Source organism: Staurois parvus, unplaced genomic scaffold, assembly GCF_062004578.1.
Source record: "Staurois parvus isolate SC_StPar_1 unplaced genomic scaffold, SC_StPar_1.0 ptg000694l, whole genome shotgun sequence".
NCBI classification, from domain to species: Eukaryota; Metazoa; Chordata; class Amphibia; order Anura; family Ranidae; genus Staurois; species Staurois parvus.
In genome coordinates, this window is record NW_028318490.1 from 1,914,716 (window position 1) to 1,934,377 (window position 19,662).

At 42.6% G+C, this 19,662-nt stretch overlaps 1 protein-coding gene across 1 annotated transcript in view; it reads right to left on the reverse strand.

The window, feature by feature from the left end:
• Positions 1–4,241: 4,241 nt before the first annotated feature.
• LOC149446174 (phospholipase A and acyltransferase 3-like) overlaps positions 4,242–19,662 on the reverse strand; it is a 37,688-nt gene continuing 22,267 nt past the window's right edge. The window contains exon 4 of the mRNA XM_089652778.1: positions 4,242–4,358. Within this exon, the coding sequence (XP_089508904.1) occupies positions 4,242–4,358 (117 nt within the window). The remainder of the gene's footprint in view (positions 4,359–19,662) is intronic.

Sequence of the window (19,662 nt, forward strand, 5' to 3'; positions counted from 1 at the left end):
CAATTTGGATCATTTGCTGTGTTGTTACGTTATTTCGGATGCTTCAAACAAACAAATGACCCAAACTATGACATTATGTCATTCAAATGAAACATGAATATGAATGAATTTGTTGTTTCATTATAATTTAATTCGGATTTGTAGAAATTTGTTACTATTGTGATTCGGATATTCATATACATCTGAAGCTCCGAATAATGAAACTTTTTGTAGAATTTCGATTTGTAACAAAACAAATCACCCATGTCTAGTCACAGTCAAGTTGAAGGCATTTGTGATTATTTATCCTCATGTCCTATGGTAGGTATCTGTATCCCTCGATTGTTGGCTGTTTCTCACTGAACAATAGGTGTCTTTCTGTGCTGTATGCTGTCTAATGTTTTAATGTACCTTGTACTTCTAGTTCGTTATACCACTGTTCCTGTGTTCCATGATCATGTAAAACTCAATAAACACAGAATGCATAAAAAAGGGGGAATTTATAAAGGGACATGCTTTAGAATTCCATCAGGGCACAGCACTGAAAAAAACAGTGGTTGCTTCCAATTCATGTACCTGTCAGTTCCTGGCATGGAGGGGTAGAGTGTCCATAATGGACATTCCGTCCCCAGTGTGCACCTTGCTCAACCACTGCAGCCTTTACATTGCCAGGCGCATGGGCGAGGAGTTTTGCACGAGGGGTGGGCGGAGCCTGATATTAAATTGAGAGACTAGTTCCCTATCAGGTCTGCATTACTTTTGATTGACAGCACATGGATCCATAGCTTTTCAGTCCAATAGCAGCTTTCAAATCCACCTAGCTGTGTGCTTTAAGTAACTCTGGCAACACCACGTCATGCATATGACAAATTTAAAAATGTAAGGGTGTGTGACACCGAGGAGGAGGTCCAAGCACAAGGCTAATTGTATTGGAATGAACTTCAGTTGCAATTATTTTGCATGAGCACCATATAACCTAAAGGCTGCCCTGATCATATCTAATGTATAGAAAAAGCCTGATTCTAGTACATCTGTTTGTCCTCTAAAAAGAGATGATATTTCCTCTATCTGCCTAATAGCTAACATAATAAGACTTATTAGCCACTTGCCCTCCTGAGGATTTACCCCCCTTCCTGACCAGGCCATTTTCTGTATTATGGCGCTGTGTTACTTTAACTGCCAATTGTGCGGTCATGCAACGCTGCACCCAATTTAAATTTACGTCCTTTTTATTACCACAAATAGAAATTTCTTTTGGTGGCATTTGATCGCCTGTGCGGCTTTTATTTTTTGCGCTATAAACAAAAAAGACCGACAATTTTGACAAAAAAAACAATATTTTTTACTTTTTGCTATTAAACATGTCCAGTAAAAAAAAATTTAAAAATCTAATTTAATCATAAATTTAGGGCAAAATGTATTCAGTTACATGTTTGTGCTAAAATAAATCCCAATACGTGTAAATTAATTGGTTTACATGAAAGTTATAGCATCTACAAATGGAGGTATATACAAAGTGGAATTTTTTATTTTTATATTTACTAGTAATGGCGGCGATCAGCGACTTATAGCGGGACTGCAGCGGGCATTCTGACACTGGGGGTAACTGATATACAGTGATCAGTGCTTAAAAAAAAGCACTGATACTGTACTAATGGCACTGGGCAGGAAGTGGTTAACATGAGGGGTGATCAAAGGGTTAACTGTGTGCTGTTTCACATTATGTGCTGTGTGTGCTTTGTATGGCTCTGCTGGAGCTGACAGGACAGATAACTGTATTGTTTACATACAGTTCTCTCCCCCGTCGGTAATACTCGGCAATCACCGAGTGCCGGCGAGTAATCACCGGCCAGGGCTCGTGTGCGCCCCCTACCCAGAGCTGCAAAATCATATATATATACATACACATGATTTTGTGCACCCGTACCACCCTGTGGCAGTATATCTGCTATAGGGCAGACGGGAAGTGGTTATTGAACCCTCGCTCAGACTCTCTCATGATATGCTAGCGCTGATCAGCACAAAGGACATCAGTCCTTACAATAGACAACAAAGTGCTACATGTAAAGAATTTTTTGTGTTTGAGATGTCCAGTACCCTTTCAGTTAATAATGTACACTAATTTGTATGTAATATTACAACTCATTCAGTAGTAAATTCACAGAGATCACACTAAAACAAATAGGTATGAACTACATAGATTTATTTTGATCATATTACATTTGAATTATAAAAGCACAGACTTCAATTATATAGTATAACAATGTGCACTTAATACTGTTATAAGATTATAATTATTATTATTGTTGATATTATTATTATTATTATACAGGATTTACATAGCGCCAACAGTTTGCGCAGCGCTTTACAAAATGAAGGAAGACAGTACAATTACAATACATTTCAGTACAGAAGGAATAGGGGGGCCCTGCTCGTGGAGCTTACAATCTAAATTATAATATAAAATATAGATAAGCATATAATCAAATACAAATCTAAGATTAGCACAAAGCTGGGAGTTAAATAAAGGCAATAAAGGCAATTCTTTGACTCCATATTTTCCATGTTTCATGATACCCTGCTTATAAATATAGGGCTGACAATCTGTCCAAAAAAAAATGCCTTAAGACTCCATATTGGAAAAGTACTAAATCCGATTTACACCCCGGTCACATCCAACCCGACTTTGAAATTGTGTGAGTTACAGTGAAGTCGCACGATTTCAAAGTCGGGTGAGATGCCGATTTCCGGTGCAATTTGCAAGACATCTGACACAGATGTCTATGCAAATCGCACCAAAATTAGTGCATGTACTACTTTAGAAATCAGTGCGGCTCCAACCAAGCAGGAACAACACTGATATGACCGCTCTAGTTGCGGACAATAGGGCGTGACTTGGCATGCAATTTGCAAGTCGCATGGCATGCACATCGCATGCCAATTCGCATCCAGTGTGGCCGGGGACTTAAGACCCATTTGAACCTTCAATGCACTGTAATTATTCTGTAAGTATGGATAAGTGCTGCTGTGCACCATCCATATCTACAGAATAATTTTATGGTGCACTGATGTTGGATGTAATTTTCACTTCTTTTCTATTCTTTGTATATATATATATATTGCACTGTGATCAGTGCTTAAAAAAAAGCACTGATACTGTACTAATGGCACTGGGCAGGAAGTGGTTAACATGAGGGGTGATCAAAGGGTTAACCGTGTGCTGTTTTACATTATGTGCTTTTTCTTTTCTATTCTTTGTATATATATATACTGCACTTTTTCTACATTCCAAGTGTAATTTTCAGTATATATTATTTTATCTGCATGTACACTGCCTGGCACCACGTATTTGGTATCCATTAAAGGCTAATTCTACCCATAAAACATTTTACACGTTACACCCATATATAAGGTGTACCATAGAACATTGTGCCCTGTGGATGCCCCCCCCCCCCCCTTCCACACTACCAAAACAACCCTCCCCCACATGTTGAAGTTGTTCTCACTCTTAACCGCTATCAGATATGAAATTGGCGTGGCTGTGCTAGACTCCATCTGCACTGCCACATTATTTTTCTATGAGAAAACTACAAATCCAATGCGCCACCGCGGCTGACAGACTTCTAATTCTCAGTGGAACACAAGTGCAGTGATATCCTCATACATAGTCTATTGACACCTCCACCAGCTCTCCAACTGAGAACCTATACCTCTGTACTGACAGAGCTGGAGGAGGAGTCTGCAGGAGCCTGACAATGCATCCGCAGTCCACTAATCATTGCAATGCTTTGCCATTTGCAAAAACATTTTTTTTCTGCAAATAAATGTGCATTTATTTATTTGCAAAAGGTGAACTTAAAAAGGCTGTGGAACTCCCACCTTTATATAGATGTTTAGTTTTGATGGCCTCCTCAATGTAACTATATGTCATTATTATGTTTGTAACCATGCAGATCTCACCATCGATGTGCTCTCTCTCTCTCTCTCCTGTGATGTTGTTTGTATGTATATATATCTTTGTGAAAATTTATAAAAATTGTTAATATAAAAAAAAAAGGGCTGTGGAACACCAGGGTAGTTAATTGAATCTTCCTGTCAGTATATCTGCTTACCCATACATCCTGTACATCCTGTATACTGACAGATCTGCAGGAGCCCTGCATGGCACCAGCTTTACAGGTTCCTGCAGCCAAAAATAATAAATGCACATTTTTTTACCTACATAAAGATGTGCATTTATTATTTTTGGTCGAATGATGAACTTATTCTGTAGCGTTTCTTTGCTTCCGTCGATTTATTAAACGTGCTACCAATGCAATTGCACCAACAACAACAGAGATAGCTACACCTCCAGCTGCATAAATCTTTGCATTATCCACCTGCAAGAAGAGCAACATAAAAACTTTGTAAACCCTTTATATTACTACAGAAACTGTTATTTCTTGTTGTGATTCTACAAAAAAACAAAAAAAAAAGCCCAACTTCAGCCTTTTTTGTTGGTTTTTATTAAGTGGGAAAGATTTTATCAGGTTCTCATCACTATAAACAAAAACAGGCAGCACTCCAAAGTAGTAGATCTCCAATTTATATTGAGATTTTATTTTATTTATTTATTTAAGGTATGTAGCGACGTCAATTTACGCAGCGCTTTACATATATATACATTGTACATTCATATCAGGCCCTAACCCTCAAGGGGCGTACAGTCTAAGGTCCCTAACTTACATTCTTACAATTTAGACAGGATCCAATTAAACTACCAGCATGTCTTTGGAGTGTGGGAGGAAACTCATGCAGGCACAGGGAGAACATGCAAACTCCAGGCAGGTGGTGCCGTGGTTGGGATTCGAAAACCAACGAGCTTAGTACTGCCAGGCGGAAGTGCTAACCTTAGCAGTAGCAAAACATAGCTTATGCAGTAAAGCAAAATAGCATGGTGGAGTTTTTCTTAGTGCATAAACTTTGTTTTTCTACTAAACTCTCAGTAGAAATTTGATATCTACTACTTTTGGAGTGCTGGCCCTTTCCATTTAAAGTTTTACACCGTGGCGTTGATTTTACAGATGTGCATCAAGGAATAATTTGTTTCCTTTCAGGATTCGTTTGTTAAGTTCCATATATTAATTATTTCCAAACTGAAATTCGAATTTCGGAAGTTATATTCATTCTATTCTATTCTTCTATTCTATTATGTTTTATTCTATTCTTCTATTGCTTTATTTTTTTTTTTCTTTTTTGCTTTATTCTATTCTAATCAGCAGCCTATGTAGGAATCATCATCATATTTCACTTTAATACCTTACTGTATTTATTGCAACATATTTCCATTTCGAATTTGAACTCATTACCTCTAATGTTAATGCTCCCCCACCTCTGCTGTTGTAATCTTTTGGTGTGGCAGGGATACTACATCTAACGGGTTATCGCAGGCACTCATCAAGAAAGCCCGGCAATGCCAGAGCCTTTCCGCCCAGCTGCTCCTTCATTCATGCTGTACTACAGCTTCTATGAATGAAACTGGATCTATGAATGGAGGGGGCTGATGCCTGAAAGGCCCACCCCTACATTCATATAGAGTTTTTCACTCATAAAAGCTGTAATAATACTTCTATGAACAGAGCAGCTGGATGAAAAGGGCGGTCATAATCAGGCTGTCTTGATGAGAGCCGATGACAGACCCTTATATGGGGTTGGTGGACATGAATGGAGGAGGATTTCTACTAACAGAAGAGGAATCAGCATAAGGGACACATCCTCCTGGCTGTAAGTTATGTCCTTTGTGCTGAATTTTTCTGGTTTTTATGTTACCTATAGTTAGGATTTAAACAAATTGTTGGATTGGGAAGCTAATGAAAAGTTACATAACAGGTTATGACCACTATACCTTTACATTTTGAGCTTGATATTAGAATGATCCCACTGGGGCTTATCCGATTCTCCTTCCAGAATAAGTTGTTTTATTTCAGGTATCAATTTGCACAGCACTTTACATATGTATTGTGCATTCACATCAGTCCCTAACCCTCAAGGGGTGTACAATCTAAGGTCCCTAACTCACATTCATACATACACATACTAGGGCCACGTTTGGCAGGAGCCAAATAATCTACTAGCATGTCTTTGGAGTGTGGGAGGAAACTGGAGTACCCGGAGGAAACCCACACAGGCACAGGGAGAACATGCAAACTCCAGGCAGGTGGTGCCGTGGTTGGAATTGGAACCAACAACCTTAGTACTGCCAGGCAGAAGTGCTAACCATTTAGCCACTGTGCTGCCCGTAAGTTAATGCTTTCTAATACAAACTTGTTTTATCCTAATAATTGTAATGATTTATTTGTTGTAACAATAAAAATCATTAGAAAACAAATTAAACGTTGGAAGGTGAGATTTTATTTTTTTTAATATGATATTTGCTATCATTAAATGCTGCCATTTTTTTTCTTAGAAACAATCCTCTCGATATATATATATATATATATATATATATATATACAGTTGCAAGAAAAAGTATGTGAACCCCTTGGGATTACGTGGAGTTTTGCATGAATTGGGCATAAAATGTGCTCTGAACGTCATCTAAGTCACAACAATAGAAGAACACAGTCTGCCCAACATAATACTGCACAAACATTAGATGTTGCCATGGTTTAATTGCACATAACATGTAAACATTCACAGTGCAGGGAGGAAAAAGTATGTGAGGCCCTAGCTTAATGACTTCTCCCAGAGCTAATTGGAGCCAGGAGTGAGCCAACCTTGACTCCAATCAGTTTGATGATATTGGATGTGTTGCTGACAGCTGTCCTGCCCTTAAAAAACACACACCTGTTTTGGGTTTACTGGTTTCAAGAAGCACTGTCTGATGTGAACCATGCCAAGCAGAAAAGAGCTCTCAGAAGACCTGCGATCAAGAATTGTTGACTTGCATGAAGCTGGAAAGGGTTACAAAAGTATCTCCAAAAGCCTTGATGTTCATGTGTCCACGGTAAGACAGACTGTCTACAAATGGAGAAAGTTTAGCACTGTTACTACTCTCCCTAGGAGGGGTCGTCCTGTAAAAATGACTGCAAGAGCACAGCGCAGAATGCTGCATGAGGTAAAGAAGAATCCCAGAGTGTCAGCTAAAAACCTACAGAAATCTCTGGCACATGCTAACATTTTTGTTGACACATCTACAATAAGGAAAACATTAAACAAGAATGGAGTACATGGGAGGACACCACGGAGGAAGCCATTGCTGTCCAAAAAGAATATTGCAGCACGTTTGAAGTTTGCAAAAGAGCACCTGGATGTTCCACAGCACTACTGGCAAAATATACTGTGGACATATGAAACCAAGATTGAGTTGTTTGGGAAGAACACACAACACTATGTGTGGAGAAAAAAAGGCACAGCGCACGAACATCAAAACCTCATCCCCACTGTAAAACATGGCGGAGGGAGCATCATGGTTTGGGGCTGCTTTGCTGCCTCAGGGCCTGGACGGATTGTTGTCATTGATGGGAAAATTAATTCCAGAGTTTATCAAGACATTTTGCAGGAAAACGTACGACCATCTGTCCGCCAACTGAAGCTCCGCAGAGGATGGGTGATGCAACAGGACAATGACCCAAAGCATACAAGTAATTCAACAAAACAATGGCTGCAACAGCACAGAATACGCCTTCTGGAGTGGCCCAGTCAGGGTCCTGACCTCAACCCGATTGAAATGCTGTGGCATGACCTTAAGAGAGCGATTCACACCAGACATCCCAAGAATATTGCTACACTGAAACAGTTTTGTGAAGAGGAGTGGTCCAAAATTACTCCAGATCGTTGTGCAGGTCTGATCTGCAACTACGGGAAACGTTTGGTTGAGGTTATTGGTGCCAAAGGAGGGTCAACCAGTTATTAAGTCCAAAGGTTCACATACTTTTTCCTCCCTGCACTGTGAATTTTTACATGTTATGTGCAATTAAACCATGGCAACATCTAATGTTTGTGTAGTATTATGTTGGGCAGACTGTGTTCTTCTATTGTTGTGACTTAGATGACGTTCAGAGCACATTTTATGCCCAATTCATGCAAAACTCCACGTAATCCCAAGGGGTTCACATACTTTTTCTTGCAACTGTATATATATATTTTTTTTTTTTTTTTTAAACCATAGCTCTGCTTTATCCCATTGTAATGACAAGAAGTTATGTGAATGAAGCAGAAAGCCCATAGTTGTATATTTGTTTCTCATGGTCATTAACAGTTAAAAGAGTGTGAATAATAAGCTATGAATAAATGTTTTATACTTTCTTAAAATTATAAGTGCATTTTATTATTTGTATCCTTTTCTTCTTTAACCTTCCCTCGCAATATTTTGAAAATTTAAATATAATGTATACATACAAGACCTCTGTTAAAAAAACCCCCAAAAATCCATAATTTTCTTTTCCTGGTGCATCTTCATGGCAGTAAAAAAAATGGGTTGAGTCTCTGCCCCCACAACCTGATAAGACTGGTTAACTATAAATCAAAGACAGACCTGGCTAACATCATTCTCCATAACTGTCACCATTTGGGTGGGAATCTGTATGCTGCCATAAAAATGCACCAGGAAAGGAAAATAATGGAAAGGTGCATATACAATTTTCCATTTTCCTGGTGTATCATGGCAGCATACAATGGGAACTAACTCGCCATATGGGAGGGTACATGAAAAAATTTGTAATGCTCAGTAGTGTAAGTATCCTCCTGCACAACTTTACTGTCACAAGCTGAGCCGGGTTCACCTAATAAAGTGTAATAATGGTGTTCTGGGAGGTCAGTATTGCTGACTTGCAAGTAGCCTCAGGAGACACTCAGCACTGTGCTGTCTAGATAGCTGGTACTGCCCTGGCTGAATGTGCTCTTAAGTCTTATGGTATAGAAAGGTTCTGTGAAGAGTAGGCTCTTTTTTTGTCTTAACAATCTAGGAGGTGACTGTACGTGTTGATGCTGACTGACGCTGCCTTAAGCCATGCGGGGCCAAGCACAGATTTCAGATTTCCTGAATGAAAAGGTATCTGCTAAGCAGGCCATCAGAGTTAGACCAACATCCAGGGGATATGGTTCTCTTGATTCACCAAAGAATGATGGTAAATGGACTTCCTGGTTAAAGTGGAAGGAGGAAGAAACCTTATGGATAAAAGCGGTCTGATTTTAGAATTATTCTGTCAGGGTAGAACGTTAGGTGAAGCTTATCACGTACAAAGCCTGTGGCTCTGACACCCTTTTCACAGAGGTTGTGGCAATCAGAAATATGATCTTCAGAGATTGCAGAGTGTAGCCAATTCTGCAGGATAAAAACGAGGCCTAGACAGAGGTTCGAAGACCATAGGCAAGTCCCACTTAGGGAACAATAGTTTCCTGGCAAGTCTAAATTCATGCAAGCCTTTAAGAATTACTAAATGGTTAAGGGCTCCTTAAACTCCTGTAATGGTGGACAAGGCTAAACTTTGAACGTTAAATGTATTTGAACCTAAGCCCCTGTCCAGCCCCAGTTGAAAGAACTGCGAAGCCTTGGCTGATTTTGGTGATGAAGGATTCCAGGCTTTTGCTGTGAGATCTGCAAATTTTACCCATATTCTCTGGTAAGTCTGATTCATGGAGACCTCTCTGGCTTGACACAAAGTAGCCACTACCTGCACTGAGCACCCTTGACTTGGTAGCCTCAGCCTTCATGCCATCAAATGTAGTCTCTGGGAGCTGTATGGCAAAACTAGCAATGAGAGAGTAGATCCATCATCACTGGCAGAGGCAGTGGTGACTCAGTGCTCAACTGTAGGAGAGATAGACACCAGAGCCTCCTATCAATATTGTAAGTTCCACTGGCAGCCTATGAATTCTACCCTTCCACTGCTGTCTAGGCACAGTACAACTCTTGTGCTTCTTATAAAAGGAGTGAATGCCAGAAGAGCTTTGAATGCTGCTCTCCGTTTGAGAGTTTTCATACCATGCCTCAAAAGCTGAACATCCCACGATCTTGAGCTTCCTACTCTTTGAAATGCATCCCCCAACCTTTCTGGCTGGACGTGATAATGTTCCATTTGAAAACAACAATTGGGCAATTAAGAAAAACCAAGGATACTTAGGCACTGTCCTGCTGAAAGAGACTTCGCTCCCAAACCACCTTTGATTTTCTCTATCAGAGGATGGCTCCTCCCTCGTGGAAATTCTACTTTATTTTTTCTGTGTATCCAAAATGCAGCCAAGAGCCTCATTCTTTGAGCTGGGCAGAAGAAGCTTTCTTCAAATTAAATAGCTATCAAACTGTTGTATAAGGTGCAGCAGAGCATCCCATTGCTGAATAAGCATCTCATGATTTCTAGCTAGAAAAAGGATGCCATCCATGTCAATGTCCTGGGGGAGGTGGACAGACTGAAGGGAAGGCACCAAAACTGGTAGTGGAATGGATTGGGAAAAGTAAATAGGCGTCTGATAAACCAGAGAGCATACACTCTCCTAGATTTATCAATAATAGAACTGATTGCAGATTCTCTATCTGGAATGACTCCAACCTTCTGTGCTTGTTGAGTTTTTTCAAATTAAGCACTGGGCACAGATCACTTGATTTTGAGGGTTTTTTTGTTTTTTTACTAGGAACAGAGGTGAACTAAATTCTCATCTCCTCTGGGGGCTTGGAACCTTCACGATTGCTCATTTTTACAATTCGTTCGGCTACAAACTGAACCAAAATGTTTTGCTTTTCCATCAAATCCGGTAGCCAGGCTGGCTGTAAGTGATTGGAAGGTGGATATACCCTTAAACTTCCACCAATGTCACACTGATATAGGTGACATGGCTCACTGATCCTGAATATTTTCGCTCCAGGTGTGTTTGCAAAGCTTCAGCTGGCTCCCACAGGCACCCCCCGGATGAGCGCACCCTTAAAAGGACTTCTGCTGTTCTCTCAGGACAGGTGTCTTAGCGTTTTAAGGCTTCAACAATGAAGATTGGTTACTATTAGAGATGAGCGAAATATTCAAAAATTCGATTCGGCTGATTCGCCGAATTCGCGGAATAAATTCGATTCGAGCCGAATATATTCGCTGCGAATTTAACTTATAAAAAGGGTGTTTCTAGGCTTCAGAGAGCCTTTATATTAGTGCAGAACACTGTACCTTTGGAGTCTGCTGGGGAAGAGAAATAATACTGTCAGTCAGTATGACATGCAGATGAGTGCCGTCGATCTTAGAATCACCGCACACTTCACTCATTTGGGCAGTCACGGGGCCAAAACCAGAGTGTGGAGCCACAGTGTGGCGGTGGAGGCAGCAGCAATGGGAGGCCATACAGCACCCTATGACAAAATGGAACCCACCAGCAGTGTGAGGAGACCTGAAAGTGGCACATGGCAGAGTGTGGCGATGGAGACAGCAGCAATGGGAGGCCGTACAGGGACCCATGACACACTCTGGACCTGGCAGCAGCATGAGGAGGCGGTACAGGGGCCCATGACAGATTACGGGCCTGGCAGCAGCATGAGGAGTTGGTACGGGGGCCCATGGCAGATTACGGGCCTGGCAGCAGCATGAGGAGGCGGTACAGGGGCCCATGGCAGAGTGGCGGCGCATAAGCAGCTAAAATTGAAGGCCATACAGAGGCCTATGTTAAAAAGTCCCCCCAGCAGCAGCGTGGGGAGACGACTATCAAGAGTCCAATGGCAGAGTGGCGGAGCAGAAGCAGCTTCAATTGAAGGCCATACACAGGCCTAGGTTAAAAAGCGGAAGCCGTCAGCAGCGTGAGCAGACGACAGAGACACATGGCGCAGGGTGGCGGTGGATGCAGCAGTATTCGGAAGCCAAACACAGGCCTCGGTTAAAAAGCGGAAGCCGTCAGCAGCGTGAGCAGACAACAGAGGCACATGGCGCAGGGTGGCGGTGGAGGCAGCAGCAATGGAAGGCCATACAGCACCCTATCACAAAATGGAACCCACCAACAGTGTAAGGAGACCTGAAAGTGGCACATGGCGCAGGGTGGCGGTGGAGGCAGCAGTATTCGGAAGACATACACAGGACTAGTTTAAAAAGCGGAAGCCGTCAGCAGCGTGAGCAGACGACAGAGGCACATGGTGCAGGGTGGCGGTGGAGGCAGCAGTATTCGGAAGCCATACACAGGCCTAGGTTAAAAAGCGGAAGCCGTCAGCAGCGTGAGCAGACGACAGAGGCACATGGCGCAGGGTGGCGGTGGAGGCAGCAGTATTCGGAAGCCATACACAGGCCTAGGTTTAAAACTGGAACCCAGCAGCGTGAGCAGACGACAAAGACGCACATGGCAGAGGATGGATCTGGCAGCAGTATGAGAAGGCGGTACAGGGGCCCGTGGCACAGTGTGGTGATGGGGGCTACAGCAACTGGATGCCAGAAAGTGGCCGATAGGGCTATATACTGCATGACTACATAGGTGGTTTTTATAGTACTTTATTTTGGCCTCCCTCTCAGCAGGTGTGAAAAAGGCCACCATTTTTGAACGGTAGCGAGGGTCCAACAAGGTGGACAGCCAAAAGTCATCCCTCTGTCTGATGGTTATTATTCGGCTGTCGCTACGCAAGCAACCGAGCATGCTATGGGCCATTTGTGCCAAGGAATGCGAGGGACTCCCTGCCTCCATCTCCACAGCATACTGCCACGGTGCGTCTGGGTCCTCTGTCTCCTCCTCCTCCTCTACCAGATGCTCCTGCTCCTCCACTCCTGTCCGCTGAGTGGAAAATATTACCGCCAGCCGGCGTGTAAATGGATTTAACTCTTTGAACGTACAATAGTGGTTGTGAAGCAGAAAGTCAGTTTATTTAGCACAATCGGTCAATTGCAGCTTGCCGTTGGCTGGAAACTGTACGTTTATGTCACTGGAATGCACTAATCACCCAAAAAATATTACCGCCACCCGGCGTGTAAATGGATCTAACTCTTTGAACGTACAATAGTGGTTGTGAAGCAGAAAGTCAGTTTATTGTACACAATCGGTCAATTGCAGCTTGCCGTTGGCTGGAAACTGTACGTTTATGCCACTCCTCTGCGTGTTGTCTGACATACTCTTTAATTCAATAAGCACCCCAAAAATAAAACCGGATTTAACTCTTTGAACGTACAATAGTGGTTGTGAACCAGAAAGTCAGTTTATTTAGCACAATCGGTCAATTGCAGCTTGCCGTTGGCTGTAAACTGTACGTTTATGTCACTGGAATGCACTAATCACCCAAAAAATATTACCGCCACCCGGCGTGTATATGGATTTAACTCTTTGAACGTACAATAGTGGTTGTGAAGCAGAAAGTCAGTTTATTTAGCACAATCGGTCAATTGCAGCTTGCCGTTGGCTGGAAACTGTACGTTTATGTCACTGGAATGCACTAATCACCCAAAAAATATTACCGCCACCCGGCGTGTATATGGATTGAACTCTTTGAACGTACAATAGTGGTTGTGAAGCAGAAAGTCAGTTTATTTAGCACAATCGGTCAATTGCAGCTTGCCGTTGGCTGGAAACTGTACGTTTATGTCACTGGAATGCACTAATCACCCAAAAAATATTACCGCCACCCGGCGTGTATATGGATTTAACTCTTTGAACGTACAATAGTGGTTGTGAAGCAGAAAGTCAGTTTATTGTACACAATCGGTCAATTGCAGCTTGCCGTTGGCTGGAAACTGTACGTTTATGTCACTGGAATGCACTAATCACCCAAAAAATATTACCGCCAGCCGGCGTGTAAATGGATTTAACTCTTTGAACGTACAATAGTGGTTGTGAAGCAGAAAGTCAGTTTATTGTACACAATCGGTCAATTGCAGCTTGCCGTTGGCTGTAAACTGTACGTTTATGTCACTGGAATGCACTAATCACCCAAAAAATATTACCGCCACCCGGCGTGTAAATGGATCTAACTCTTTGAACGTATAATAGTGGTTGTGAAGCAGAAAGTCAGTTTATTTAGCACAATCGGTCAATTGCAGCTTGCCGTTGGCTGGAAACTGTACGTTTATGTCACTGGAATGCACTAATCACCCAAAAAATATTACCGCCACCCGGCGTGTAAATGGATCTAACTCTTTGAATGTACAATAGTGGTTGTGAAGCAGAAAGTCAGTTTATTGTACACAATCGGTCAATTGCAGCTTGCCGTTGGCTGGAAACTGTATGTTTATGTCACTGGAATGCACTAATCACCCAAAAAATATTACCGTCAGCCGGCGTGTAAATGGATCTAACTCTTTGAACGTACAATAGTGGTTGTGAAGCAGAAAGTCAGTTTATTGTACACAATCGGTCAATTGCAGCTTGCCGTTGACTGGAAACTGTACGTTTAGGTCACTGGAATGCACTAATCACCCAAAAAATATTACCGCCAGCCGGCGTGTAAATGGATTTAACTCTTTGAACGTACAATAGTGGTTGTGAAGCAGAAAGTCAGTTTATTGTACACAATCGGTCAATTGCAGTTTGCCGTTGGCTGGAAACTGTACGTTTATGTCACTGGAATGCACTAATCACCCAAAAAATATTACTGCCACCCGGCGTGTAAATGGATCTAACTCTTTGAATGTACAATAGTGGTTGTGAAGCAGAAAGTCAGTTTATTTAGCACAATCGGTCAATTGCAGCTTGCCGTTGGCTGGAAACTGTACGTTTATGTCACTGGAATGCACTAATCACCCAAAAAATATTACCGCCACCCGGCGTGTATATGGATTTAACTCTTTGAACGTACAATAGTGGTTGTGAAGCAGAAAGTCAGTTTATTTAGCACAATCGGTCAATTGCAGCTTGCCGTTGGCTGGAAACTGTACGTTTATGTCACTGGAATGCACTAATCACCCAAAAAATATTACCGCCACCCGGCGTGTAAATGGATCTAACTCTTTGAACGTACAATAGTGGTTGTGAAGCAGAAAGTCAGTTTATTGTACACAATCGGTCAATTGCAGCTTGCCGTTGGCTGGAAACTGTACGTTTATGTCACTGGAATGCACTAATCACCCAAAAAATATTACCGCCAGCCGGCGTGTAAATGGATTTAACTCTTTGAACGTACAATAGTGGTTGTGAAGCAGAAAGTCAGTTTATTGTACACAATCGGTCAATTGCAGCTTGCCGTTGGCTGTAAACTGTACGTTTATGTCACTGGAATGCACTAATCACCCAAAAAATATTACCGCCACCCGGCGTGTAAATGGATCTAACTCTTTGAACGTATAATAGTGGTTGTGAAGCAGAAAGTCAGTTTATTTAGCACAATCGGTCAATTGCAGCTTGCCGTTGGCTGGAAACTGTACGTTTATGTCACTGGAATGCACTAATCACCCAAAAAATATTACCGCCACCCGGCGTGTAAATGGATCTAACTCTTTGAACGTACAATAGTGGTTGTGAAGCAGAAAGTCAGTTTATTGTACACAATCGGTCAATTGCAGCTTGCCGTTGACTGGAAACTGTACGTTTAGGTCACTGGAATGCACTAATCACCCAAAAAATATTACCGCCAGCCGGCGTGTAAATGGATTTAACTCTTTGAACGTACAATAGTGGTTGTGAAGCAGAAAGTCAGTTTATTTAGCACAATCGGTCAATTGCAGCTTGCCGTTGGCTGGAAACTGTACGTTTATGTCACTGGAATGCACTAATCACCCAAAAAATATTACTGCCACCCGGCGTGTAAATGGATCTAACTCTTTGAATGTACAATAGTGGTTGTGAAGCAGAAAGTCAGTTTATTTAGCACAATCGGTCAATTGCAGCTTGCCGTTGGCTGGAAACTGTACGTTTATGTCACTGGAATGCACTAATCACCCAAAAAATATTACCGCCACCCGGCGTGTATATGGATTTAACTCTTTGAACGTACAATAGTGGTTGTGAAGCAGAAAGTCAGTTTATTTAGCACAATCGGTCAATTGCAGCTTGCCGTTGGCTGGAAACTGTACGTTTATGTCACTGGAATGCACTAATCACCCAAAAAATATTACCGCCACCCGGCGTGTAAATGGATCTAACTCTTTGAACGTACAATAGTGGTTGTGAAGCAGAAAGTCAGTTTATTGTACACAATCGGTCAATTGCAGCTTGCCGTTGGCTGGAAACTGTACGTTTCTGTCACTGGAATGCACTAATCACCCAAAAAATATTACCGCCAGCCGGCGTGTAAATGGATTTAACTCTTTGAACGTACAATAGTGGTTGTGAAGCAGAAAGTCAGTTTATTTAGCACAATCGGTCAATTGCAGCTTGCCGTTGGCTGGAAACTGTACGTTTATGTCACTGGAATGCACTAATCACCCAAAAAATATTACCGCCACCCAGCGTGTAAATGGATCTAACTCTTTGAACGTACAATAGTGGTTGTGAAGCAGAAAGTCAGTTTATTGTACACAATCGGTCAATTGCAGCTTGCCGTTGGCTGGAAACTGTACATTTGTGTCACTGGAATGCACTAATCACCCAAAAAATATTACCGCCAGCCGGCGTGTAAATGGATCTAACTCTTTGAACGTACAATAGTGGTTGTGAAGTAGAAAGTCAGTTTATTTTGCACAATCGGCAAACTGCAGCACCAACTGTGCACGACAGCCACCAAAAAAAAAAAGGGTGTATGTCACTTTAAATTTTCGATTCTTTGATAGCTGTGGCCCTAAGTAACGATTCTGTGTCCCTGAGTAACGATTCTGTGTCCCTGAGTAATGATTCTGTGTCCCTGAGTAACGATTCTGTGTCCCTGAGTAACGATTCTGTGTCCCTGAGTAACGATTCTGTGTCCCTGAGTAACGATTCTGTGTCCCTGAGTAACGATTCTGTGTCCCTGAGTAACGATTCTGTGTCCCTGAGTAACGATTCTGTGGCCCTAAAGTCTCTGTGGCCCTAACTCTGTCCCTTAATACACACAGGTCTGTCTCTCTTGAATGACCGGAGGCTAATGGAGAATTCTAAGATGGCCGCGATTTATAGCTCCACCATTACACAGTGCTGGCTGGCTGGCTGCTGATTGGCTAATGCGATCACATGTCATGAATGAATGCATTATGGGTCAGCGCGCCTTGTCTGCGCGCCTTCCCAGAGATCCCCGCTCCGTCGCCACACATGTCGCCGCCATTTTTGGGAAAATTCGATTCGTGCATCCGAAGTTTGCTAATCTTCGGATTCGTCGCGAATCGAATTTTTCCAAATCTTCGGAACGAATTCCACTTCGTCATGTTCGATTCGCTCATCTCTAGTTACTATAGTTCCCTTTTTAATCTTTTCCAAATCCTTAGGATTTTGCCTCCTCGTATCTACCCAGGAGTTGCCGCCTGTATGCTGGACCTTTCTGATTTTTCTGGTTTTTGTCAGATGATATCCCCCTTAACCTGCCAGTGGTCACCCTTAAGATGGCTGTATCTAGTCTACTCCCAAATAGATTGGAGCCAACATCTGGTATCTTGCACTAGTTTAATTTCAAGATGGAATCTGTCGACCATGGCTTCAGCCATAATACCCTCCTCGCTGTGACTGCAAGAAAGAACATTAAATGATGCCTCCGCCACAGAGTCTCCCACCAATTCCAGCTCTCACAAGGCTGTTACCACCTTGTCTCTCTCCACTTCCTCCAGGATTTCTTTAATATTAACTGTCCAACTCCATATTGCTCTGTCTACCACTGCAAATGTTATAGCTGCTCTGCAGGCAGCTGCAGATGCTACAATACATAAGAGCACTTCAGATCTAGATCTAATTTTTTGGACTAGAGCGTCCTAGAATGTAACAGCAAAGTGATGTGTCTTGTCAGTGGCATCATTGATGCATCAAACATCTGAGGCGACAGCAGCAGATTGACCTTTGGCTCTTTCAGGGGATACCATTTTGACAACCTGTTTATACAGGCCTTTTTCCCTGGCCCCTGTCATTCTTCCTGGGTTAACTCCTCCAGTCTTCAATGAAGGGAAATGAGACTGGATCTCTCTTGAGATTTGGGAAGTACTTTCTAACCTTGTCAAAGTTTCCTACACTTCACCCCAGACAGACTTGACATACTAGCTTGGAAAGGCAATGGCTTTCTATCAGAAACACAGCAACCTGTAAGTCTGCAATGAGTGATAATAATGAGAGGCGAGATGCTGACATTTATCAACATTGCCTGGATGCCTGTGCCTAAATGGCAACTGTTCTGGCCTTTACAGGGCTACCTGCATCTTGAGGACCTTGCAGGGCTGTATGCTGCTTGCTCCAGGCAGACATGACATACTAGCTTGTCAGGCAAACAATTTCCACCACAAGCACAGCAACTATTAGGGCTGGTAACTTGTGATGTTTGTAGACAGGGAGCAATAAGAATGAGAGGTGAGATGAAGACCATAAACAACATTTCCTGGATGTCTGCTCTTAGATGGCAACTTGTCTTGATCTTTAGAGGGTTCCTTCCATCTGAAGGTCCTTACAGGGCTGTAGATATTACAACAGTATTGGCTCCCTTTTTCTCAATATCTTCACTACTTACCTAATCCTTTTACCTTACAAGCAATGGGTGGTCTTACTGGGCAGCATTCCCCGTAGAAACAGAGAAAAGCAGCAGACTGAAATGAAAAGCAACATGACACGGTAATGCCAGAGCAACACTGAGAAGGAGATAAGAAAAGCCCAGGTGAAATGCCATAAAAAAGGGAAAACATACCTGTAAACAGTGATCACATAAGCATCCTAAATGCATGAGTAGAGAACACCACCATGTGTTTCCCAAAAATTCATTAAAACCATTTAAAACTGTCACCCTTGGCCATTAGTATTGGTATCAGCACCTGAGCATGCTCAGATCGCAGTCTGGGGCTTACAGAATCTCGGAAAAGGGCAAGACAGGAAACTTTCCACAGTGGCCGCATCTCTTCCTGCCATCCATGTTCAGAGTGTACTTGCACTGCTGAAGCCATCTTTGAAATAGTAAACACACACAACACAGACAGGTCCAGGAAAGTACTGGCAAACAGAGAAAGGAAGGGAAAAGCATATGGAAAGAAAAGAGAAAATACTGCTATTACACCAAAGCTTTTCTAAAGCACCACCAGAATAGGGCTCCAACCATATAGCCCAGCAATGGGCAAACTACGGCCCGCGGGCCGTATATGGCCCGGCGGACCTTTTAATCCGGCCCCAGGAGCTAGGCTCCTCTCACAGTCCGCCCTGAAGTCCCCAAGTCCCCCCTGTGTCAATTCACTTACCTTTGCTCCGCGCGTTCCTCTCGCCCTGTCCCGCGCCGTTCCGGTGTAGCATGAAAATCTGTCTCCTATGAGGATCTGTCCCCCTCGACGTATCTGCGCATGTGCCGGAGATCGCCGATTGGCTGCTAATGCCTGAAACTGGCACATGCGCAGATACGTCGAGGGGGACAGATCCTCATAGGAGACAGATTTTCATGCTGCACCGGAACGGCGCGGGACACGGCGAGAAGAACGCGCGGAGCAAAGGTAAGTGAATTGACACAGGGGGGACTTGGGGACTTAATATGGGGGATGAATTAATATGGGAATGAATTACTATATGGGGGATGAATTACTATATGGGGGATGAATTACTATGGGGGATGAATTACTATATGGGGATGAATTACTATGGGGGATGAATTACTATGGGGGATGTATTACTATATGGGGGATGAATTACTATGGGGGATGAATTACTATATGGGGGATGAATTACTATGGGGGATGAATT